Source organism: Silurus aristotelis, assembly GCF_946808225.1.
Source record: "Silurus aristotelis genome assembly, chromosome: 18".
Taxonomy (NCBI): domain Eukaryota; kingdom Metazoa; phylum Chordata; class Actinopteri; order Siluriformes; family Siluridae; genus Silurus; species Silurus aristotelis.
Window position 1 is genome coordinate 5,572,239 of NC_139591.1, and position 27,235 is coordinate 5,599,473.

At 36.7% G+C, this 27,235-nt stretch overlaps 1 protein-coding gene across 4 annotated transcripts in view; it reads left to right on the forward strand.

The window, feature by feature from the left end:
- Positions 1-27,235, forward strand: part of cadm2a (cell adhesion molecule 2a) — a 380,897-nt gene that overhangs the window by 316,971 nt on the left and 36,691 nt on the right. For all 4 annotated transcript variants that reach the window (XM_083568236.1, XM_083568237.1, XM_083568235.1 and 1 more), the window contains 2 exons: positions 20,617-20,769; positions 25,623-25,760. In XM_083568236.1, the coding sequence (XP_083424362.1) occupies positions 20,617-20,769; positions 25,623-25,760 (291 nt within the window). The remainder of the gene's footprint in view (positions 1-20,616; positions 20,770-25,622; positions 25,761-27,235) is intronic.

Sequence of the window (27,235 nt, forward strand, 5' to 3'; positions counted from 1 at the left end):
ATTATGCTTAATGGCTCGAACCTGCGAGTTGTTTGCTGTGACAAGAGTTTTAATTTGCAGCTTTTTGGAACAACATTTTTTTTGTAGGCATGGTGTAAGGAACATGTAAGGAACAGGATACTCAGATATCAGGATGCCAGAAGGCTTTGATGTTTTTCTGTGCTGCTTTCAAGAAAACGCCTAAACTTGACACCAAGCTCCGCTAAGCATAATTTGTCCTTATTCTATCACTCATTAGAATGGGAATTGAGATTCACGCTAAATATGGGGAGAGCACAAGGCCAGAGGGATCATGTTTGACAATCAAAGGAAGAAAGAATAAAGCCTCACCTTACAGTCAGCCTCGGATGAACTGTAATTATCATACTGATGCACGTACGACTTTTTCTGAAGTTTACTGAATATCCGTTTGAGATATAACTCTGCCTGGGAAGCAAATGTGTTTTTTGAGTCACTTGTGCCCTTTTGAGGAAAGTATTACCCTAAAACGGTCACTTTGAATCCGTTTCAATAATGTGTGTGTGTCAGCAGTGTATAAGAGCCTCTTATTAAGCCAATCCATTCCACTTTGCTCTCCTCCCCCAGACGACACATTATCCTCCAATGTCATCATTAAATCATCTTTTACTATTTATTGCCTGTGTAAGTGTGTGTTAAAGAGGATAAGTGATGAACACAGTAGGAGGTCGGTGTACTTCTCCCTCAGCTCCCCTTTCATCTCATCTGATTACATTTCTTTTCTTTTTCTTTTTTTTGCCTCCTCATCAAGCTTCAGCAAGATGTCACCACTCACCCACACCTGGATCCCAGGTTACTATTTAAGGTTATGCCTTAAAGAAAAACCTTGTGTTATGTTTCCTTTAAAAGAACTGAGGGTTTGAAGAAGTGTTGTGAGAAAAAACAGACAAAACAAAAATGGCACCATGTCTGTAGCGCCACTTCGATACAGTCAGTTTATTAAGCTGATGCTAATGTTTTTTAGCGCTTTCTTTCTCATTTTTACAAGCAATAATGTTTCCTTTTAGAAGAATGTGCACAGGCCTGGTTAGTTCGGTGTACACTCATATTCAAGTCATATACATCCATGTCTATAGCACCACCCATATTATAACAGGTTTTTTTTTGCACATTTACTTAATTGCTGCTGTTGCTGTTTTGCACACATTTCAAACTGCCACCAACTGCTGCTATACAGCAGTGTATATATGTACCCTATTTCTTTTATTTTTCCACATTACTGTATAAAATATTATACAGAATGTATACTGGTTGGTGCTATTTTGTGTATCTGTCCTGTACGGTTTTGTTTTGTATTGTCTGTTTGCACTGTGTTTGTTCTTGAACTGTTTGCACTAGGTTGTACACGATGCACTTTATGTAGCTAGGACTTACTTTTAGTCATTAGCTCTATGTTGTGTGATGTAGCTCTATGCTATTGTATGTAGCACCAGGGTTGGGGAGAAACGTTGTTTCATTTCACTGTGTACTACGACACCTGTATATGGTTGAAATGACAATAAAAGCTTCTTGACTTGACTTGCTTAACGGTCACATTCAAGTATAGATTGGTGTTTATTTGACTTGAATTTGACTTGTACAATCCTTTAAATGAACTTTCTTGAAACCTTTTTTTTTTTTTTCTACAGTGTTTTCTTTTCTACAAGTTTTTGGCTAATGCATGCACAAGATTTTATTCCAATAATGGCTTATGTTAGACTGTGTCAGTGTGTGGCTTCTTTGCTTTTTGTTGTTGTTCAGTGTGTTTGCATTCATGCATGTCTCTCTGCATTTCGGGTTGTGCTCACTGGAGAAAGCAATTCAAGTTCTCGAACTTGGAACATTATTTACATCATCAGCTGGCCCATCTGACAGCCTTATTAGCAAACCTTAACATTTTTTCTATTTCTTCAGAGTTCTAACCAACTTTGCTCTATCGCATCGGACTTGCTTTGGTGGATGCTTTTCTTCAGACTGAACTATCCATATCTCCCTCAGTCCTATAGCTGACTGATCTGCTAAGAGTTTTGAGTTCATACATGCTATCACACTGGTCACAGTTATGAGTTACTTTGTGTTTATAAAGCTTTACAACTAAAACTGTAATGAATGTTGGTACCCAGATGAGGATGGATTCCCTTTTGTGTCTGGATCCTTTCAAGGTTTCTTCCTCATGCTATCTCAGGAAGTTTTTTGTTGCTATAGTTGCCACTGGATTGCTCATTGAGGATAAACTTTATAAATATAAGGAACACACTTATAGGTACCTAACTTACACATTCCTTTATACAACTTTAGAACCTCTTATCTCTGTAAAGCTGATTTGAGACAATATTAATTGTTAAAAGCACTATACAAATAAAAATGTATTTAATTGAATTAAAAGAGTTCCTTATCCCTGGTGGTCTAGTGGTTAGGATGCGGCGATCTCACCGCTGCGGCCCGGGTTTGATCCCCGGTCAGGGAACCAACCCCAGCCACTCTTAGTGCCGGTCCCAAGCCCGAATAAATGGGGAGGGTTGTGTTAGGAAGGGCATAGTGCCAAATCAAACATGGGGATGATCCGCTGTGGCGACCCCTAATGGGAGAAGCCAAAAGAAAGAAAAGGGTTCCTTAACCAGCTGCTATAGCTGTGCATTAAATTATAAGCTTGAGTTTATAGAAGTTTAATGTGTGCTGTATGATTGGTCAATTGACCATAATTAATTATTTCAAATTTTTGGAAAGACAATGTGTCTGTTGAAGCAATATACAAGGGAGTATAGATGGGTGAACAAACTGCATGGCAAAAAAACGAAAAAAACAAAACAGATGATGTTTTATGCTGTAGGGACATCTTGCTCTTATTGTATGTGCTTGTTTGTTTTTAAAGGTCAAAGTCGCAGCAAATCAATACAAAGCTATTCTGAATGATCATTCTATTTTATGATTTTTATCCTGATGGGTGTGCTCTCTTTAGAGGATGAATTCACTCCCATACACTGGGCACATTGTGCCATTTGGCTCTATGTAACACGTAACTTTAGAAATTGTTCCAGTAAAGCTCTCGGGTGCAAAGCATGTTCTTCCAGTGACTTATAGAGAGACTGTTGCATTTTGACACACCAGAGATTCATGGTCTTTAGAGCAGCTTGAAAAGAGTTACTCGTGCAGCTAACCTAGAATCCTTGTCTGACCTTTCCTGACCATTACACTGACCCAATTATTTGTCATGTGCACAAAATGTCAGTGACAATTGTACAATGAAATGTTTGTTGCAGGGCAGTTTCCACTTTGCCCTGCACCACACATATCTGTCGTATTGTTAGTCCATGTTAGTCCAGGGATGCTGCTGATTAAAGAACTCCGTGGCAAGATGACAGTCATCTACAGTACATTTATTATTTGGTGGTGAGGCATCATATACCTGCTGTTCCTGCTTTTGCTGGGTTTTGGCACTTTTGCACCACATCCTTTCTGAGGAATTTTCTTTCTTATGAAACTCCAATCAATCATCCTGTTTCTCTTTTTGAATTATATATATATATATATATATATATATATATATATATATATATATATATATATATATATATATATATATATAATCCATGTTTGGGAACTGGGAACTGAAGAAACCAGTTGCTTGTGTTTTGGAAGAGGATTGTCGTGTCTAATACAGGAATCTAGTTACTCAACAGTCCTGGGTCTTCTTTGTTATATTATTCATTTCATGATGCACCAAATGTTTTCAGTTGGTGAAAGGTCAGCATTCAGATTTTTATAATACAATGTAATGCTGTTGTAATAGATGCAGTATGTAGTTTAGCATTATCTTGCTGAAATATGCAAAGTCTTTCCTAAAAAATAAGATTTTCCTATGGCATATTTTACTCTAAATCCTGTATATACCTTTCAGGTTTGATGCTGCCTTTCCATCTGTGCAAGCTGCCCATACTAATGTACCCCATACCATCAGAGATGCCAGCTTTTGAATCGAGTGCTAATAACATGCTGGATAGTCCCTTTCCTCTTTAGTCCTGAGGAAGCAGTGTCCATGGTTAAAAAAAAAAATCAGTAAAATTTAGTTTGCCTTAGTTTAATTTAAATAAACCTTGGCCTAAAGAAGAAGTGATGTTTTTGGATCATGTTTACATATGGCTTCTTCCTTGCATCATGGAGCATTTGTGGATGACAAAGTGAACCATGTTCACAGACAATGTTTTCCGGAGTTGTTTCTGAACCCATTCAGTGATTTCCATTACTGAATCATGCACAGTGCTGCTTGAGGGTCCAAAGATCACCAACACCCAATGTTGATTTTCACTCTTGTCCCTTATACACAGAAATTTTCCAAATTCTTGAAATCTTCTGATGAAAATATGTATTGTATTTAGTGAGACATTCAAAGTCTTCACAAGTTCATAAACATTATCCTAAAATTGTTTCTACAATACTCTTTTTTTTATACCCAATCATTTTACTGACCGGTTGCTAAATTACCTAATTAGTTGAAAAATGTTCCTTCAGTTGCTTCTTTTTAAGTAACTTTTTACATTTCCAGCCTTTTGTTGCCTCCTCCATGTTACACAAACAAATTACCTAAGTTTAAACATTTGGTATGTTTTCTATGTTCTATGTTATCTATGTTCATATAAAATAAGGGTTTATGAGATTTGCAAATCATTGCATTCTTTTGCTTTTACCTACATTTTTTACAGCGTCCCAACTATTTTGTAAATGGGGTTGTGTTATGTTCTTTAATGTGTTTATTAGATATAGGTTGAAGCAATAAATGCATGAATTATTAAAAGCTTACATGCACCTCACAGGCAGTGATTCAGTGTGTAAGTGGATTTTTCTCTCCTGCTCCCTCTGCCCATCCTGCCTCTTTTTTTATCTTTTGCTGTTCTCGGTACTGTGGCGCTTATTAAAAAACAATTCCTCCTACACTCATTCGAGCTGAGGCACTGTGAGTGGCAGGCCATTTCTCCATCACTAGTGTGTGTGAGTGGCCTAAAGTGTTCTGTTTACCAGAGCACAGTTCCACTCTACTCTGCACCGCTCTTATCTCTTGTATCGTTAGTCCACAAAGGCTGTTACTGATTATAGAAATCTGCAGCAAGCTGACAATCAGCTTACAGTTATATATTTATTAAGACCAAACCCAAATAACCTTACTGCTGTCCTTCAAAATACCTGCTGCCAGCACTATCTCTATATAATAAATCTGATGCTGGTGTTTTCGACAGTATTGCTTTATGCTTTGTTATTCATGGTTATTTTACGGTTTCCTTGAAATTCTCTGAAACGCGATAAGATTTTATTACAGGTTGGATTGAATCTAAGGGTTGCCCCTCCCTCACACTTTAGTAAGCCCCTGTACTCAATAAGTCAGAGCAGATTTATTGGAATATATTAAAAGATATTTCTTGCTGTTCCCCCGTCCAAAGGTGAGCGGCACGAGAAGAGGTCGGGCCGGTGTCCAAAAGTAATCACGGAGCAGTCTTGTGAATATGAAAACTCCAGCAGCCAGCAGATATATTATTCAGCTGTATCCATCTTGCTGTTCTGCTCAGTGCTGCTCTCTGAATCCCGCTCTCAAATCTATTAGTTAAGCCTTTGATGCGTTCGGAAAATTCGCCGTGCCTGACTTGAGATGGTGATATTCTTGAAAGTTTGGAAACTCTAAATTTGTTAACTATTTACCCTTTTTAATAATAATAATAATAAAAAAAAAACGTTTTCGACGGATTTCCTTGTAGTACAAAGCAAATTTTTTCAGCTGCCCACAAGGCATGCAAGATATTACAGCATGGAGTGTATAATATTAATTTAATGACTGGTTTTAAATAGGAGCTTATTTCAAAATGCAGGCTTGTCATAAATCTGACAGCATCCTGAGGACGTCCCGGCTTCACTGAAACCATAAAGCAGAGCGCCTTCTGGGGAACCACAGGGACCTGAGGCTAAACCAAAGAAATTAAGATGCCATTTTATAGCAAGACTCAGCCCTTATCATCAATCTAAGAAGGACAAAAAATTGACAGAGAAGCTTTTTTTTTGTTTATTTTTAGTATTATGTACAGCTTTGCTCAAATACTACGTTAACTCAGGTTAATGCTCACACACCTCTACGTATCCTCTCAACAGTGTACAGACACACTAGAGCTATAATAGTTTAGGATTAGCATAAAGTGATGGAAAGGAGACTTTTTCTTTTTGAATGTCTGCCAGCCAGGGTGGGTTGGAGGAGGAGGAGGAGGAAGAGGAAGAGGAGGAGGAGATGGAGGCACCAGGTACCGACAGCTCCTCATTACCAGCGTCTCTTCCTGAGTCTCCATCCTCCTGCTCCAATCGAAAAGAACATACTGCTGAGAAATATCACTTTCTCTCCCTAAGGCAAATACATTTCCTGAAAAGTAGTTGGGGCATTAATAAGGGAAAAAGTTGAAATTCATGGCCGACTACCTCCACACCTGCATTTCTTCTTTTTTTTTTCTCCCCAGCTGCTTTTTTTTTGCCTTGAGGACCAGCGCTAGAGAGAATTTTCCCAAAGCAGTCGCAACACTAGAATTCATCAGCGCTGAATTTATCACTGTGATCTAGCTTTACTTTTCATAGGATTCATTTAAGTTTCCTCATCATGCTAAATAGTTTTATTTGCTTTGGTTTATGACATTTTATTCTCAACCCCTGTGTGCAATTTACTGTATATCACAGTGTATTTCTCAAAGGGCTAATAGAAACAGGTGTGAATAATCTAATCAATAACAGCATGGTGCGTTTTGTTTTTTGAGCATGTGTGTGTGTGTGTTGTGTGTGTTAATGTTTGATAATTGTCAGTATTTGAAGCCTTCGCTTAAGCATGTAAAACACGAGTGAGCAAAGCCGGAATGATTTTGATTTAATATTTCCCATGAATATTCAACATTCTAAAAATAATAATAAAAAAAAATAAAAAAAAGAAAGAAATGCAGGATTTATCTAAGTACCAGAGGCACGCGATTTGTTTCTGCGTACACTGTGTTTGTCAGAGAAAGATCGGCAAAGCAGACATTTATAAAAAAAAACTGTGTTTTTTTTCGTGCACGTTACTTTGATATAAAGCACAAGCTGAAAAAACGCGTCCCAGCATCCCACACTAGCTAACACAGCAGAGCTGCTCGGGGAGCAAAAGGACATGAGAATTTTTTTATTTAGGTTACTTTCAACTCTTGCCTTTGGATGCTTGCCTGGAAAAACACACTGGGTTAGGAGCCAGTTTAGCGCACAAAGTGGTAAATACAGTGAGTAAAAGATCTAAGTGTGCTTTTCTTGCACAATGAATAGCAGAGTTTGTTGTATCCATTGGATAGTTCATTCCCACAGAACTTTGTGATAGTGACATTTATCTCAAGTGATGAAACTGATGTGGAGAAAATCAACATCATTTCCCTTTGTAAGCTTATGATACTTTAAAAGGTCACAGTTTTTACTTAAATTAATTAGCTTATAAATATTGCATATTTGGATGGGTTTTCTAGGCTGCCACAAATGATATACAGTACAGACCAAAAGTTTGGACACACCTGCTCATTCAAAGAGTTTTCTTTATTTTCATGACTATGAAAATTGTAGATTCACACTGAAGGCATCAAAACTATGAATTAACACATGTGGAATTATATACATAACAAAAAATTAACTGAAAATATGTCATATTGTAGGTTCTTCAAAGTAGGCATCAAGAGAATGCCAAGGGTGTGCAAAGCAGTAATCTAAGCAAAAGGTGGCTACTTTGAAGAACCTACAATATGACATATTTTCAGTTGTTTCACACTTTTTTGTTATGTATATAATTCCACATGTGTTAATTCATAGTTTTGATGCCTTCAGTGTGAATCTACAATTTTCATAGTCATGAAAATAAAGAAAACTCTTTGAATGAGAAGGTGTGTCCAAACTTTTGGTCTGTACTGTATATCACATTTTTACAAGCATGCGGTAAAGAATGAGATTTACAACCACAGAAGTCCTAAGAAGCCATGCTTTATAATAATGTTTTCTTTCTTGTTCTCTCATGATTTTCTTGTGAACACGACTTAATTTTCTCGTGATCTCGACATAATAAAAATGTTCTCGTTATTGTGAAAGAGAAAAAAAACTTTGAGATCAAAGATGTTGAGATCACGAGAAAAATTAAGTCGTGATCATGAGAAAGGAAGAAAAAAAAAAAAAAAAAAATATATATATATATATATATATATATATATATATATATATATATATATATATATATATATATATATATTTGAATACATGACAATTTAGGACTTCTATATACAACAATACAAGCGTAAGAAAAGAAAAAAACGTCCACAAAATGTTTTGACTAGACATCATTAGTTAAAGGAAAAAGTTTTTGTTTAAATAGGGATTATTAAAGAGAATGTGGCATAGGCACCATAGCAAAGAATAACAGAGACTTATTGTCATGACATGATCCAAAACTAGCGATGATAAATATGGCTGAAAGATCTGAGAGTAGCCTACAAGAGGGTGTATATACAGTAAATGGAGTACTTGAAAACTACGGAAGCCCTAATGTGCCAAGCTTTTAATTTTCTATTTTGTTTTTTACTGATCATGACTTGATTTTGATGCTGTGGAGATGGCAAATGTTTAGCAAAATCGAATATAATACAGAAGTCCCCAACCACCAGGTCAACACCATGTACCAGGCCATGGAGGAGTTGCTATCAGGTCACAAGAATGTTTAGGGGAAATTGACTATAAATTCAACATTGTATTATTTATCATGCATTTTGCCGTTTAAAAGATACTATCCAAAACCCCCAACCTCTCTTTTCCCCCGAACTGGTTCTTAGTGTATAAAAGAGTGAAACCCCTGCTGTAAAATCTCTGTGTCTGTCAGTGATTGACAACTTCCACATTAGGGTCTGACAACCCACCATTGTCAGAAACATATAAATAATATCAGCTAGAATTTGATGACACTTTTCTTTTTTCAAGAAGGGGAATAGACCAGGAAAAGCTCAAATAATGGATATTGGATACTAATAAGGATATAATATTATTTTATATATTTACATTACGCACTCACTTCAGTGGTGCAAAGTAAAAAAATGACATTTACTCATATTACTGTAACTGATTAGTATCTTGTGTTTTTCCTGCAGTTTTACTTTTACTTAAGTAGGTTTTGTAAGAATTACTAGCTTGTACTTCTCTACACTTCACATCCAAATGAACGAGTGAACGATTGTTAAGTAAAAGAAATGTAAATTAAAGTGCAAGGGGAAAAAAAAATCACTTCCTGGAAACTACTGCCCTAAAATCAAGAAAACAGACAGAGACAGACAAGTCAAACTGCAGTGGTACAGATTCAGCTGAAAGCCAAACCCTGTTACATTCTGCTGAAGTTGAACTAATAAGAGGTTTTGTGAGTCAAAGGTTGCACTTTATTTTCATTGAAAAATCCTTTCTTAGCATGAATAACAGCTTTATAACTCTTGGCATATGTGCAGTCTGTTTCCTCAAACATTCAGCTTTAATACTTTACCATGTTCTTTGTAAAATTTGCCAAATGTGTTCCTTGGATATTACTTTCTTACAGTACCTTGTGATCCAGTTCCTTCCAGTGCAGTTCAATAGGATTTAGGTGCGATGACTTGGCAGGCTATTCCATGATTAATATCACTCCAGCTGATTGTTTGTTCTTTAATGAACGCTTACAGAGCGTACGCTTCTGGTCATTCTTTTGTTATATGGCAATGTTGTTGCCACTCATTACAGATGGAATTGCATGGCATTGAAATATGGAATAGTAGCCATGTTGGTGTAGTATTTCTTTCACTATTTATTCTTTGGCATGTGTTCATTGCATTACAATTCATTACATAGCATTTGGCTCAAGGGCCCAGCAGTAGCAGCTTGGTGGTGCTGGGGTTTGAACTCCAAAATCAAATTAAAAGTCTTAACCAATATGTTACAAGCTCCACTTTTGTATTCCAACTATAACCAGAAACTTGTGATATGGAATGTGACATAGCAACATGTAATCATCAACCCTACTGTTATTGCTTAAGGTGAATATGAATAGCGTTGGTGAACATTCATTTCATTACCTACCTGATTGCATATAAACAAAAGGGACTTGCACGTGTCTCTCAAAAATGATAAAAGACTATGTGGTTTTTATATCCAAAAAACAACTGTGTGAAAGTGAAAGTGATAGATCAGTTGGTTTGAAGTGGGGTTGTATGAAATACTCAATCCTCATTAGTGTATTACCTGTACCTTTGTAGAGCACAGTGCAGGAACAACACCGAAAAGATACATTGCTGAGCGCAGGGACAACAACAAAAACAAGTATTAGTGATAAAATATATATTTTGTTGTTGTGTTGCTGTCCCTGTGCTCAGCAATGCATTTTTCATCTTTTCTTTTTGAATATATATATATATATATATATATATATATATATATATATATATATATATATATATATATATATATATATATATATATATATATATACTGCCATATATACTGTATATATATATATCAGGATATCGAGTTTCATTTACAGATTTGCAATACAAATGTAGTTGGTGTTTATTGGTGAAGAAAATAAGGACGGTCTACAGAATGGTTTGCAAAAAATGCCACTTTTTCTCTGTGCTCAGTAGGTTATTTATTTATTTATTTATTTATTTGGTTACAGTTTAAGGGGTCTCTAAGGGTCTATAGTGGTCCCATTCACAAGGCGTAAAATTTCTGTGATGAGAAAGCAGGCCTTTATTATGTCAAGATCACGAGAATATTAAATTGTAGTCATGAAAAAATAATAATTCATGGCCTCTTAGGGCTTCCGTACAATAATGAGAAGTTCTGGTTATGAAGTTCTTTAAAGGTCAGAACGTGAATTCAAAAAATGAATGCACTGAAGTGAATGAAGGGCATGGCAGCAGTCGAGAAGAGAAGTTATGAACCGATAAACTGAAATTTCCATCTCTTTCACCTTGAGAAAGAAACATGCATAAACTGTTCCAACTGTTTCCTTTTGCATGTATATTTATCGAATTTGGCAGAAGCCCATATGCAGAGCAACTTACAAAAATGCTTTGAAGTCTTCATCAATAAATCAATTCTAATACTGCTTCATTAGAATACCATCAGACTAAAACTCTGTTGTGAGAGAAAATAGATAGAAAGAAGTCTTGTTAGGCATTACTGAAAGAGGAAGGTCTTACATCGTTGTTTGAAAACTGCTACATATCCAGCTGCTTGGACATCAAGTAGAGGTTCAATTCCACCACCTAGGTGCTGGGACAGAGAAAAGTCTTGAAGCATGTCTCCCTTTTACCCTTAGAGATGCAAGACCAGTCGAGCAGTGGTTGAGGATTGGATGAAGCGTGGTGCAATGTAGAGGTGAGATAGATACTTTGATGTAGAGAAGTCCTGGTCTATTTTTAGCTTTGTATGTGGCATTAAATCTAATGTGGGCAGCTACAAGAAACCAGTGGAAGAAGCATATCAGTGAAGTGGTGTAAGAAAACCTAGGAAGGTTGAAAATAAGTTATGCAGCTCCATTCTGGATCAGTTGGTGAAAAACAGAACTGCCAGGAACGAGCTGCAGTAGCCCAGAAATGATGAAAGACTGAACAAGCACCTGAGTGGCCTGGCGAATTTTCCTTATGTTAAAAGGAGAAATTGACATGTTAGAATAGCAGTGTGAGAATAAAAGCGACAGTTGATTGTCCATGGTTACTCCAAGGTTGTATGCAAGGACTGAAAATGTGATCAGAGAGTTGTCTATAGAGATTCCAAGATTTTGACATGTAGATAAACCACCTATAATGCACCTCTGCTGGGATTAAGGCCTATGTGAGGATATTTATATACAGTATATAATTTAACATATATAAATAAAGAACAGAAGAAGACTAAGTACTAAGCCTTATGAGACACTGCAGGTCGATTGATAACTAGGTTGGATCGTATTTGTCGATAACCGATTAAATTTTTTTTTTGAAATAGGTACTGGATAAAAAACAAAACATAACATTCCATGTAAAAAAAAATAATAATTGAATGAATAAAAAAAGATAAAATAAAAACAGTACTATATCATGTTCTATGAAATGAAATAAAATATGATATTTAAATAATAAATATAAAATTAATATCAAGAATATATTTAAATATACATTTTCAGTAATAAATATAATATAGCGCTCTCCAATCACAGTCCATGCAGCGGACCAGACGTCGTAAAATCTCGGTTTTTAATCGGTATGGATTTTTTTTGCTGATAGCCCATAGTTCCAGCAATCAACTTTCAATGCCGATTAATGGACTGAAAAAATCTATGGATCGGGCGACCGATTTGAGACACTATTGGAAAGTCTGTATGAAGCAGATGTGGATCCTCTTTATGTCACCTGATTTGCAGAGTAGGAATAAACCATTGCCAAACTGTGCCATGAATTCCAAGATCCCTGCGGATGGACAAGAGTTCAATCTGTTTATCAATGTTTAAATAACGACAGCTGTTATTTAACAATATAAGGTATTGGCACTAAAATGTAGGATATCTATGAAGCCACTGATGTTCTGTTTTTTTATATAGAGTGTGGTCACAATTTAATATATCATGGTAAGTTGTGAGCTGATATTACACTAAATGCATATATGAATTTGATACTTCATGAACATGAAGTGTACAACTGAAGTCTAATTCTTAATTTTTGCCCTATAGTTATTTGATAGGTTTGTTGGGGGGGTAGTAATTCACTCTGGGAATTTCTTTGAGCTAATGGTATATCCAATGTCACCATGACTCATACGTCATTCACAGATGGAAGTTAAGTGTAATTGGATCAGTCATGTACATTCTTTTGTTCTTGTAGCCATGATAGTCAAAATCGATTGACTATATTCTGTTTTCTAAAATGCAGTGCTTATCATGAGTGAAGTGCTCCCTGTCAAAACATTACCCATGCAAAGTTCATCTTCAAATGGCCACAAAATTAATTTATTGAGGACACAAGTTCAGTTTCCTACAAAATAAAACTTAATGTGTAACTATGAGAAGCTAATAGTGTCAGAATATACATTTGTGCCCACACCTTATTAAAATAACCATGTCACCTCAGCAGCTCTGTACAGTTATGTTTTATTGAAATTTATTATTTGAACAAATACAATTATATGAGTATATACATTCTTTTATGTTATGGCAGGAACATAATGTGGGGCTAGTAGGCCTGTAGACAGGTAGGTAGTTTTGCAAGTAGGAACTGAAATGGGTAAAGTTGCTATTGGGAATCAAATAGATCAGAAAAAGAAGAGGGCTGAGAAGAGCTCCTTGGGGAATACCATATATGAAGGCATGACACTGAGTCAAGGCAAACGCAAGCAGCACGGTGTCCAAATACCTCATTAAAATCTATCACATTGTTGAACGTTTCACACTAGGCTTGTGACTGTGTGACATAGCATAGCATAGTCTTATTTAGTCCTGTAGCAATTGCAGATTAACGAGAGCATATGCATATACAGTACTAGAAAAAAGTTTTAGTTCAGTTTTTTTTTTTTTTTTTTTATTGCATTGTATATTAATACTGGACATCGAAATTATGAAAAGAAAATATATATAATATCATCAATGTAGCAAACAAAAAGGGTTTATATTATATATTTCCAGTTCTTCAAAGTTACCGCCTTTTGCTTAGATGACAACATTGCACACTCTTGGTATTCTCTCATTCAGCCTTATGAGGTAGTCACCTGGAATGGTTTTCTAACAATCTTGAGGAGTTCCCAGAGGTGTAGAGTCCTTGTTGGCTGCCTTTCCTTCATTCTCTGTTCTAACTTATCCCAAATCATCTCAAGTGGATTTAGATCCTGCGATTGTGGAGGCCATCAGGTGATGCAGCACACCATCACTCTCCTTCTTGTAGAACTAGCTTTTATAGTGCAAAACCTAGAGGTTTGTTTGGGTTCATTGTCCTGTATGAGTGCAAACCAGATGGGATGGCATGTCACTGCAAAATGCTGTGGTAGCCTTGCTAATCAAGTGTGTCCTTAATTTTGACTAAATCACCCACAGTTTTACCAGCAAAGCACACCACACCATCACACCTCCATCATGGGAACATAGTGGGAACCTTTATGGAACTAAGGAATGCATTCAGGAACTGTTCATTCACCCTCTGACCCTCTGTACATGTAATAAAGACAGAGCAGTTAGAAAAAAGATATATCTAAAAAAAAAAAAAAAAAAAGAAAAAAAAAATTATATATATATATATATATATATATATATATATATATATATATATATATATATATATATATATATATATATATAGTATAATGACATGATATTTATGGAACAGATGGATAGATGTTTAGCTGTAATTGTGTTGATTTTTTAGGAAAACATCAGCAGTCTTTTGTCATTATATTGCTGTCACTATAGTTACCATGTGAGAGATGCTGTGGATTCTTCTCTTGTTGAATAATCTGTGGCAGTTCTGACCTTTCATATCGGTAAGCAGAGAAAGACAGATGGAGTGTCGAGAGATTTGTTGTCTGCTGTGTGAAAACACGTTTTATGGCATTTGAATTGTCCAATTTAATCACTGTAGCAGTAGCCCAGATTCTCATAGCATTGTCAGTTGGCTGAAACCTATTTCATATATGCATAAACACCCACACACAGATCAGCACTCAAGGTTTCTGAGCTCTGCTTGACCTCGAACCCAGGAAAAAACTTCACTGTAGAGCTTCAGGCACTGCAATCTGAAATCAGTAGGGTTTTTATTTTATTTTATTTTATTTTTTTATCGTTCTTCTTATGTAAGGAATCATATTAGTGTCCTTCACAGGAGTGGTCATTCTACAGGCCTCAGCACCAGCCACAGGGAAAGAAAGGCACCATATCTTGGCCATAGTGAGATTTTAATGGGCCAATTTTCTGTCAAGTTTGCTTCCACAACCACAGTGACCCATGCAGTATTTTTTTGCTTTTAATCCTTGCTTGAAAGCCTGAAACAAATCCAGCACGTGGAATGACACATAAGTCCCACTGGTGACACACTATCACCCCAGCCAATGGTGCAAGAAATTTCTTCACCACTCAACTCAGTCCAGCAAGTCACCAGACATAACACCTGCAATCTCTCCTGGCTCAGTGGCTCAGTATATGTGTGTCGGTGTGTCGGTGTGTGTGTGTGTGTGTGTGTGTGTGTGTGTGTGTGTGTGTGTGTGTGTGTATGTGTGCATACATCTACTGTATGTGTGAATGTGTGGGTGATTCTTCTTTTAAAAATGTAGGCCATATCTCAAGTGTGAGCCACATGAGAAGTGGTGGACAGTGCGTTTGACAGCGTTGCCATTTAATCGGCAATTGGCAGGCATGTTTTGTTTGGGGAGACCTGATGAGGGGACATTTCGGCGATGTAAGGTGTAGAATGGATATGCTGCGCTCGGAATACAAATCGCTTCTAAATGATGATCTGTGCTAATTCAGCAATGCTAAGGTAATTTACAGCAACAATAATAGCTTCTATTGGCGTAGCCCTGAGGGTGATTGATTGAATTTAAGCCGTCAGCGGGTCATTTTTACCGAGGTGTGCTGGGAACGATTGAGGCGGCAAGGTCACGCAGCGAGCACGGCGCTAAATAAATCCTGTTTCTGTAATGCAGTAGCAGCAAAAGCTGCTCTTGCGCACAAGCGTGGTCCACCAAGAAACGTGTCAGACAGAGACAGCCGTTGCACAAACGCCATTTGTTGCAGCGCTCTCCTGTCTCCCTCTCTGCTTTTTTATTCATATAGCTGTCTACTAGGCTAAAAAAATGACTTCGTCTTCAGACAGGAGAATCCTGCTCGCCAACACACAGGGTGTGAGGTGTATCGTTGAGGCACAGGGGGTAATATTTTGCTGTTTTGACTGGCAGCCTCGGAAAATGAGAAGCTCAAATGCTTTTTCCCTGTAGATGCTGAGATGTCAGTTAGTGTTGGTTCCTGTGACATGGAGGCTTAATGAAAAAATCCATAGAATATAAAGCCAGATTGGGGCATTTACTGTGGAGTTTTAATGTCAGCAGCTGATTGGATCACTTAGAAGCACTTAGAAGCACTTATAATGGTTTCTTTTTGCTTTATAAGATATTAAATAGAATTAGCCTCCCAATGTTCAGTTGCATTTCAGCATGCAGTCGTATAAATTCTACATCCTGGTGTGCATTTGTGAATTTTCATACGCCGTTATCAAACCCTTAAGGGAGCAGTTTGTCATTTTAACAGTCCGCAGTTGCCATCGATGACTGTATTGCAATTTAAAACATTGACAGGTTTTTCCCTCCAACCCAACCATCCTCACATATCTCATTCAAATTCCATGTCTGTGAAAGCTGGGGATATTTTTAGGCCAGAAAAACACATTCAAAAGCCTGAAAAGGGAAGGAAGAAAACTGACAGGAAGAAAACAATTATAAGGAAACATGTTTGTAAGATTTTCTTTGCAATTATGGTATTATTATAAACGCTTCCTAGTAAGAATAACTGGTAATTACGCCAAATAATTACAATGTAAGAAATACAATTAGATTAAAATGTAATGGGTAGGTTAAAAATAAAAATAAAACATAACTCAAACAATCGGTCTGTATGAACGTTATATGGCATTAATTGGTCTTTTTTATGTACATAGTCTAGCCTTAACGGTCTACTGAATTAAAACAATTTTTCATGCTTTGCCAGGTCAAAGATTGCTACCGAAAAGTTTAGTGTTTTAGTGTTCAATGGGTACAATGGAATAAACCATGCCCCTGCTCATTTCGGCTCATTGGAAACCCTAGCACATTGTGGATTAAAATGCTAAGTCTTAACTTCAAGACAGAGTTTCCTCTATGACCCTGGTTTATCTCTGTCTATAATGTTCTGTTTCTGTTCTGGATTGTTAGTGTAGGTTGTGTGTCCTGCTGCATTCTGGCTGAGCTGAGTCATCCAGCTGGCCACTAAACAAATATTGGTCGTGCCTGAGCTATCAATTTATCCCAAATCATAAACTTGTCAAGAAAAGTGCTTGTAAGGTCCAGGCACAGCAAATGCTTCATGAGCCATTATCGAAACTGTTATTACTTTATCAATCATAGTATTTTTTTTTTGCATGATTAATAGCTATGGCTGTTCACAAACGTTGCATAATGAACGCAATTTGATAATGAAGGAGAGAAGAAATAGGTGTGACTTTTTTAATTATGGCTTGTCAGATTTCACTTCATTTCCCTATCATTACCATCAGCAAGAGAAAACTCTTCCTATGCTCCTGCTGTGGGAATACAGAACAGAATATAATGTGTTATCAGGTGATACAATGTTAATGCTACTGCTTTGCCTGATGAACTGAACGGATATCATACACCAATCGAAATATTTTTCCACTCTAAATCCTGAGAATCCAGTGATCTTTCCAGGATGGCTCCATCTGGTACTTGGCACTCTGCAAGCTGATCTTCCAGAATCAGTAGTCTTCCTTTGCTTTTTGAATTCATGTTTAGCTTTTTTTTTTTTTAACCAAGTGGACAATGGCTTTGATAAAGCATTATGATGGAGGGGCAACTGCTTAAGCTTAAGTACTGTATGATTTCATTAGTTATCGAGGATGTGAAGTCATCTTTCAGTCTTTTTGTTCTAGTGTGTCTGATCTAATCACCTTCACAGGCAATTAGAGGAGCGCCATTAATTATCGGCTTTGGTGCAACCAGACGGCCACTTTACAAGATCCACAGGAATCTTCATCAAAGGCCGAGATCCACAGGAGTGCGATTTAACTCCACTTTCTGGCAGCTTAAGATTTAATGTCTTCCTAATCAAAAGGGATCTGTTTTTTTTTTTCATCTCTGATATTCAGAGCTTTTATTAAGACGTTATTAAGCCTTTTGCGGGTGAATGTGCGTGCACACGCACGCGTCGCTTTCGATATGCTTTGTTCATTTTGCGAGATCAGTGCAGCCAACGTCATTGGATTAAGGAACTGTTTCTCATGGGTGAACATGGCACTGATATGAAATAAATGATTCTGTCAGAGTACCCCAGTCTCAGATCCAGCACACCAGCCACATGAATATAAACACGCAATCAACCATCATGTGCGTCGATCAGAAGTATTGTAGTGAGGGGGAAAAAAACAGATCTGCGGACCATCCTAATGTCAGAGTCGTATTCCATGGAGCGTCTTGCCGTTCCGAATTTAAAAACTCTCAATAAATGTTCACATGATGTTAAAAACATGAAAATTGCAAAAGTTGCTTTTGTGCCGTCTCATTAGCCAATGCAGGTAGCAGGGCAAGGCTGCACAGCTGGGGTAAATAATTAAGCTGGATCCATTGGAATGGTTCAGGTGTTCACCTTTTGTTATCTTAAATGCATGGAACACAAAAAGAAGAATATTAGAGCCTTTAATGAAAGAATTGGAAAACCAGAATGTAATAATAATAGCTATATTATGAGAACAACAGGTGCAGAGTAACTCTGAGAAAGAAACACTGGTCATTACCAATTTAGACTTCTCTATAACAGCACAGCATGAAGTGGTTCAGTTCTTTTTGTATACAACAGCTTCTACAACTATTATGCAGTGCAATTTCTTAAAGAATGAAATGCCATTTATAGTAACATTTAAGGTTTATGCAAGACAGAAAGCTCAAACATAGCACATTTTTTTGTTTTCTTAGATGTACATTTTGGAATTATGCATCTGGATTTGAACACATTCATATTAACGCATAGCAATATACACATTCATGCCTGAATGACATGTCAAAATCTCTATTGTTAATAAAGATATGGCAGTGGAAAATATGTTTTTTTCTCTCATGCAAGACGCTCTGAATTTATAACCGCGCACAGAAAATAAACAGATCATTCCAAAAACACACTGGATTTCCAAATCACAAAATAACGAGTATATAATGTTTTGCTGATTACCACTTTAATCAAATGACAGTATTTGAGAAGACTCCCTGCCTTGTGCAGAGTTGTGTGCTCAACATTTCAAATTTCTCTAACATTCTTGTTGCAAACATCTTTCGTAGGACAATATCACACAGTCCAATATGTGGTATCGTTATGTCTCCTAGTGAAACTATGCAATTTTGGAATATGGTGACAGACTAATAATTGAGAAACGGCAGAGTGAAGTAGTGAAACCCGTGGTCAAAAGTGAAGGATTATTCTTTACTGCTTTAGGCAAAAAGGAAAAAGAGAGAGAGAGAGAAAAGAATCCATGGAGGCCATAATATTCAGGTTGTTACTGGGTGTTAATGAGGCCTGAAATGTTTTAGAGAAGTTGATGTAGAGCAGAAGGTGGTGATGAGTGACCTTGGAGCTGCTGATTAAATTATATTGCCACAAGGTCAATATTACACACGATGTGTTTCTACTTCTCTTCTGGTTCAGTTGTTATATTGTGGACAGGTAGATGAAAGACACTCCTGTCATCCCCTGTTCTCCTGCATTAACCTTTCACCTTATCATAAGACATATTGATGGTAGCAAATGGAAGCTGTCAGAACAGTGACATTGTCAAAACCTTGGAATAAGTCAAAATTAAGTTCAACTTTGTTTCATAGTCGTAGTAAAAGACAGACATGAAAGCCTTAGAAGAAAGACAGAATGAAAAATATAGGTGAAGAAAGTTAAAGGAGCAGAATATTGAACTGTCAATAATTTTTAAATAGGTAGGTACAGAAGGAGGAGACACATTCGTTGGTCTCTATTGTAAATCTCTGTCATTTTATTGATTGAAATGATGGTTGAATTTAAACACAGGGTGATCTATATTTCATTTTCTCTCCTAAATGATTTCACAAAGTATGTAGCAACATTGATTTTTATTGTTCGCACTGTATGCACTTTCAGAGTTTTGCGTCACATAAAACCGCTGTTAAATAATTGTTTCAAAGGAAGTGTATGACGGGAGTTAGAATTTTTTGTATGCATTGTGGTTTGTGTGTTTTTAATAGATGTTGGAGTTGGATAGAATTTTGTACACTACAATAAAAAGACACATTAATAAGAAAGCGGGAACATCTAGTCGTTCATGCGATTACACAATCGAGTCAATCGTGTGGCAACACAATGCAGAAAAGAGGTGAAAAGTTCACTTGATAGTCCAACTTTGGTGAGCCTATATGCAATGAGGTGTCAGAATTCTGAACCCAATGCGGTGTTCTGCTGTTTTAGCTCATCTGCTCCAAGATTCTGAATTCTTTGGTGTGTTATTCTCTGGCTCTCCTCTGTCCTCTGTCATCAACAAGACACAGGGTGAACTGTTGCTCAGAGGATGTCAGTTTTGTTTTTCTCACTATTCCTTGTTACAGACATTCTGTGTGAAAATCACAGGGTATTAGCAGTTTAATAAAATGAATTCTTGATGCTCACTGGGATTTTGTCCTCATTTTGATGTTCGACTAAATGATCTAGCAGGTGCATAGGTGTTCCTATTAAAGTGTCCACTGGCATATTTTGTAATTTTTGTGGCATTGCTGGTCATTGTGTCGTGTTGTACAGTATACGCAACTTCCCTCACCCAGGCCTATGTGGTTTTGACTCACCCACAGCGCTGCGAGACAACCGGATTGATCTGATCCGAGCCTCATGGCAGGAGCTCACCATCAGCATCCGCGAGGTTACGCTCGGAGACGAAGGGCTTTACACTTGTTCCCTCTTCACCATGCCTGTCAAAACAGCCAAGGCCTATCTGACTGTACTGGGTAAGAACCTCATGCACTTCACAAATGCACACAGACACACAAATCCCAAAATTCTGCTTAGTTCTAAATTGAAGCTATCACTTAATAAGAATCTAATATTGAAGCTTTTTTTAATAATTTTTTAATGCAACCAAGAATTTAATACCTTAAAGCAAAGTCTTGCTTCATTGTTACAGAATTATTGGTCCCTTTTAATGAGTTCAGAAATCTTTGAAAAGCTTGACAGGAAACCAATATCACCACAGCAGAATCCTGCAAAATTAGTCTTTTTGAGTAGATAGATAATTAGGTTTCAACCTCATAAAGTGGTGGAGATGTAACAGATCTAATGCTGTTGAGGATCTGAGTTTAATGAGGCAAACTCGAACCGTCACCTGCAATCACGGAAACCTGGCCAGAAGACAGTTTAATTAGTCTTTTCTATTAAGATTTTTTTCCCTTTTCTTACTTTGTTAGTCAAAAGTCAAACAAATGCCATTGTGCTGTTTCCGTGTGGCATTCTGGGTAATGTCAGCACAGCCGGCCCACAATATTGCTTCATTCCTAATTAGGTGTCCAAACAATTAGAATAATTCTAATTATGCACTCTATGTCATTAAAATCATTATGTGAGTTAGTGCGTACCCACGTGTGTGTGTGTGTGTGTGTGCGTGTGTGTGTGTGTGTGTGTGTGTGTGTGTGTGTGTGTGTGTGTGTGTGTGTGTGTGTGTGTGTGTGTGTGTGTGTGTAAACGAGAGAGAGCGAGCGGAAGCCCAAACACCAATGAAGATTATTCATAATGAATCAGGGTATAATGAATTCTCTGTCCATGTTTAATGATGTAAGAAATATATGTAATTTATACATTTAAGATGATCAGCTATTTCATGAGCTTTTAGCTTTCAAAACAGCGATTAAGGCGAGTGACATTAGAACACAAGACATTCAAACATCAATTACCAATAATCATTTCAACTACATGAGTTACTTAAATATACATGTAATGCCTTAAGTCATAATCTCTGCCATGACTTATTTAATTGGATATGAAAGTATGTGATTAAAAAATTTGATACCAGCAATGCATAATAAAGCGCTTAATAAAATATAAACCTTCTAGACCAGATTTTTGGACCCCCCGGGTCGTGTAAAAGCTGCTACTGGATCACCGGAACATTCTGGAAAAATATGTAATATATAGATATGACACTGTTTTCTTTATTGTCTGTTTTGCATTTTAAGAACCAATACCTGAATGTATGTGCGACACGATTTCAGAAAACATTATTTCCGCTCTTGCAACAGGTTCAGCTAATTATTAACATGAGCGTTAAACCAAGCGATGGTGAAAATAAAGAGGCAGCTAGTGATGAAAAAAGAGAAAAAAGAGAGAGCAGGTTTTACCTGAGTTTTGTCTAAGGTATGTTCTGTTATAATTTATTATTATATGTTTTACTTCTAAATTCTATTTTTTTTCTTTGTATGCTGCATCGATGTTGGACCAGACTACCTTTATTGTGCTCGGCACATAATATATATTTATATGTGTTTCGTACCGAAATTTTACGTTACAGCGCTTTCGGTTCAGTACACGTGTGCTGAATGCAGTCCTTTTTACGTGCACAAGAATTTCCGAGGTATATATTAAAAAAAAAAAACAATCGAGTTAGCACAGTGTCACTACTAACGGAAAAAAGATTTGTTTAAATTAAATTACATTTGTTTTCAAAAAAAAAAAAAAAATATATATATATATATATATATATATATATATATATATATATATATATATATATATATATATATATATACAGTGAGGAAAATAAGTATTTGAACACGCTGCTATTTTGCAAGTTCTCCCACTTAGAAATCATGGAGGGGTCTGAAATTGTCATCGTAGGTGCATTTCCACTGTGAGAGACATAATCTAAAAAAAAAAAACCAGAAATCACAATATATGATTTTTAAACTATTTATTTGTATGATACAGCTGCAAATAAGTATTTGAACACCTGTCTATCAGCTAGAATTCTGACCCTCAAAGACCTGTTAGTCTGCCTTTAAAATGTCCACCTCCACTACATTTATTATCCTAAATTAGATGCACCTGTTTGAGGTTGTTAGCTGCATAAAGACACCTGTCCACCCCGTACAATCAGTAAGAATCCAACTACTAACATGGCCAAGACCAAAGAGCTGTCCAAAGACACGAGACAAAATTGTACACCTCCACAAGGCTGGAAAGGGCTACGGGGAAATTGCCAAGCAGCTTGGTGAAAAAAGGTCCACTGTTGAAGCAATCATTAGAAAATAGAAGAAGCTAAACATGACTGTCAATCTCCCTCGGACTGGGGCTCCATGCAAGATCTCACCTCGTGGGGTCTCAATGATCCTAAGGAAGGTGAGAAATCAGCCCAGAACTACACGGGAGGAGCTGGTTAACGGCCTGAAAAGAGCTGGGACCACCGTTTCCAAAGTTACTGTTGGTAATACACTAAGACGTCATGGTTTGAAATCATGCATGGCACGGAAGGTTCCCCTGCTTAAACCAGCACATGTACGGGCACGTCTTAAGTTTGCCAATGACCATTTGGATGATCCAGAGGGGTCATGGGAGAAAGTCATGTGATCAGATGAGACCAAAATAGAACTTTTGGGTCATAATCCCACTAAACATGTTTGAAGGAAGAAGAATGATGAGTACCATCCCAAGAACACCATCCCTACTGTGAAGCATGGGGGTGGTAGCATCATGCTTTGGGGGTGTTTTTCTGCACATGGGACAGGGCGACTGCACTGTATTAAGGAGAGGATGACCGGGGCCATGTATTGCGAGATTTTGGGGAACAACCTCCTTCCCTCAGTTAGAGCATTGAAGATGGGTCGAGGCTGGGTCTTCCAACATGACAATGACCCGAAGCACACAGCCAGGATAACCAAGGAGTGGCTCTGTAAGAAGCATATCAAGGTTCTGGCGTGGCCTAGCCAGTCTCCAGACCTAAACCCAATAGAGAATCTTTGGAGGGAGCTCAAAGTCCGTGTTTCTCAGCGACAGGCCAGAAACCTGATTGATCTAGAGAAGATCTGTGTGGAGGAGTGGGCCAAAATCCCTCCTGCAGTGTGTGCAAACCTGGTGAAAAACTACAGGAAACGTTTGACCTCTGTAATTGCAAACAAAGGCTACTGTACCAAATATTAACATTGACTTTCTCAGGTGTTCAAATACTTATTTGCAGCTGTATCATACAAATAAATAGTTAAAAAATCATACATTGTGATTTCTGGATTTTTTTTTTTAGATTATGTCTCTCACAGTGGACATGCCCCTACGATGACAATTTCAGACCCCTCCATGATTTCTAAGTGGGAGAACTTGCAAAATTGCAGGGTGTTCAAATACTTATTTTCCTCACTGTATATATATATATATATATATATATATATATATATATATATATATATATATATGTATGTTTAGTTCTAAAGTAATTTTTTTTTTTTTCTTATTGTCATTTTTACTATACACAGTGGTTTCGTACGTTGTTTCGTTTTTACTGTGTATTGTGTACCACTGTGTATAGTAAAAATGACAAAAAAAATAAGTAAATAAAAAAAAAATTTGCACATTCAATTTCATGCATGTGTGTAAATTATTATTATTAAGAAAAATAAATTCAGTCTTGCCCTTGGAGGCCCTCACCAGAAACAGCCTAATATCCTGGCTTTTTATATAAATATCCCAGCATCTATTTTTAACCTATACTCTTTCTTAGTAGAGTTATATTTCTATTTATTTTTTAATTTCTGCTCCTTTGAATCATTAGCCTTTGAAAAAAAAAAAACCTCTTACATGCTATATGTATTTTATGTTTGCTCCTCAACAAAATGTTCAGAAATAGAAAATGTGCTTTAAAAGAGCATCATGATGTGTATATGGCCTTTTGTGAGTGACGTCTTTGATACAATGCAAAGTTCATAATCAAAAGCTCTGTGTAAATTGTAAAACTTTTTTGCCTCCTTCCTTACCGAAACACATCTGTAGTTGAAGTAAAAGAATGATAAGTTTAATGAAATTCATCAGTGTCACAACCTCCATTTTATCAAAGATAAAGTTTTACTCTGAAATGGTATTACAATATGATCAAATACCAACTATGAATAAAAGGTCCAAATTCAAATTAACCTCAGTGGAGGACAATGCCCCAGGCAAAACTGGAGGATTTAAGCATGTGATTGTAGAATACTGATAAAATGTTTCAAATGTGTTCATGTTTGACTGCACCAGCTTTAGAAATAGCTCCTTGGTAATACACTTGGTCTGGGGACTTTTTCCCCAAATGTCATTGCCTTTAGGCAGCATTTTTTTTCCACAGACCTCACTGAATAGGCACTTTGTGGTCCTGTTCTTCATTTCTGGCACTCATTATTCCAATTTTCCACTTTTTGGCTAGCTTCTGTCACGATGTAGGTCCCAAGAAGCATGAGGAGGATGCAAATACGGAATTTGATAAAAAAAAACAAAAAAAAAAACAGACTGTAGAGGAACAACAAATGGCTAAGCTACAGTTAGGAAAAAGCTAGAAAAGATGATCAAGTTAAAAAAACAAACAAACTACTAGGTACAATTTACAGGGATCTTCACATGACAACTTCACACTTCACACTTCACAACTTCACACTTCAGATTGTTTATGTAGTTAGTTAGTTATTGGAACTTATATAATGTGGCTAATCAGTTAAAACAGAATCAGGTAACACAAACAACATAGTCAATGGAAGTGACAATGAGAGAGAAGAAATTTAAAGGTGTGTATGACAAGGGGTGCAGTTTAAAATTCTGTGTATGTGTTTCTCCTACTGTTCTTTTTTTGCAGGAGTACCAGAGAAACCAGAGATCAATGGTTTTATGAAGCCAGCCATGGAAGGAGACAAGATCACCCTGACATGTGTGACTTCGGGCAGCAAGCCAGCCGCAGACATCAGGTGGTTCAGGAACGAGAAGGAGATTAAAGGTAGAGACCCGTGTATGAGTCTAATTTGTGTTCAATCATCATCAATCAAGATATTAAATCATGCTTCAAATGAATTGTTGCATGCATTCGAGTTTGGCTACAGGTAGCACTCATATCTCATATCTACAAAAGCAGTACACTTTTTAGTAGCAAAGTGGCTTAGCTAGAATCCAAAGGTATATCAAGATCAATGTATGCACTCTTTTATTATGTTGAATTTAGCAGATTAGTTCAGTTGAAGTTTGTTGGTAAAAAGCAATAAATAATTACAATTTAGTTATAGTTACAGCAACAGAAACACAGATCCAGATGTAAATTTAGAACTAGCATCAATAAGCGAGATGTGACTGTATCAAGAAAAACTCCCTGAGAAAGAAACCAGACCCAGAGTGGATCCAGACACAAAAACAGAAGCCATCTGCTACTAGGTGAAAATGGTAGTGGGATTATAAATAATTTCTCTTCTACTGTCCACTCTGAAATCAACTAGCAGAAAGTTTGTTGAATAGATTTTCAGTATGATCACATTTTGAATACTTGTTTTCTATGGAGGTCCTAAGGGGCCATGAATAATAATATTTTTTATTTCTCATTTTCTCGTTACCCCAACTTAAATTTATCATGATCTCGACATAACAAACATTCTTTCCTTGTGATCAGTACTTCAGCATGACCATGTACAAGCACGCTGGTGCACAACAAAGGTTGTTTACTTGTGATCACAACGATTTTTCTGCGATTTCGACATAAGTTGTTTTCTCGTGATCACGACTTCTCGTCATCACGGATAATAACTATTACTATTTGTGGCATGACCACAAGAAAACAACTTGCATTTGCGTTTGTGGCATTTAGCAGACGCCCTTGTCCAGATTGACGAACAAAAGCGCTTTGAGTCTTAAGCAGTGAATAAATCTACGTGGGTACGCAAGATTACAGACTTAATATAAATTAGACTAAAGCTCTCGATTTTCACAAAGCAAATTGGAAAGTGCTAACTTGTATTACAACTTGTATGGCGAGATCAAAAGAAAATTTTACAAATGTAAAGTCCAGAAACTGTAAGGAACATTATTCATGACAAAACAAGAAAGAAAAAAATGATGCATGGCCTCTTAGAACTTCTGTAGTTTTCTGAATGTGGGTAAATAAATCTTATTTCTTTTTTCACATATTCAAATGACTATTGTACACAAAAACAAGTTTTTGCATGTGGACCCATCCACAACAACAGCAAGTAAATCACAATTGAATAAAGCACAGTACAGAACAGTATTGAAGCGTCAGAATGAATCCTAAATCACTTGACAGATCGCTCCCACGCAGTAAATATTTTACTGACATTTATACTTAAACTGACTATTATAATTCTGTTCAGCATATGCTGTGACACTTCATCGTAATGATGCATTTTTTTTGACAGTGTATTGATGTAACATTCTTTTACAGACTTGATTTCTTTCTCATTTTTATTT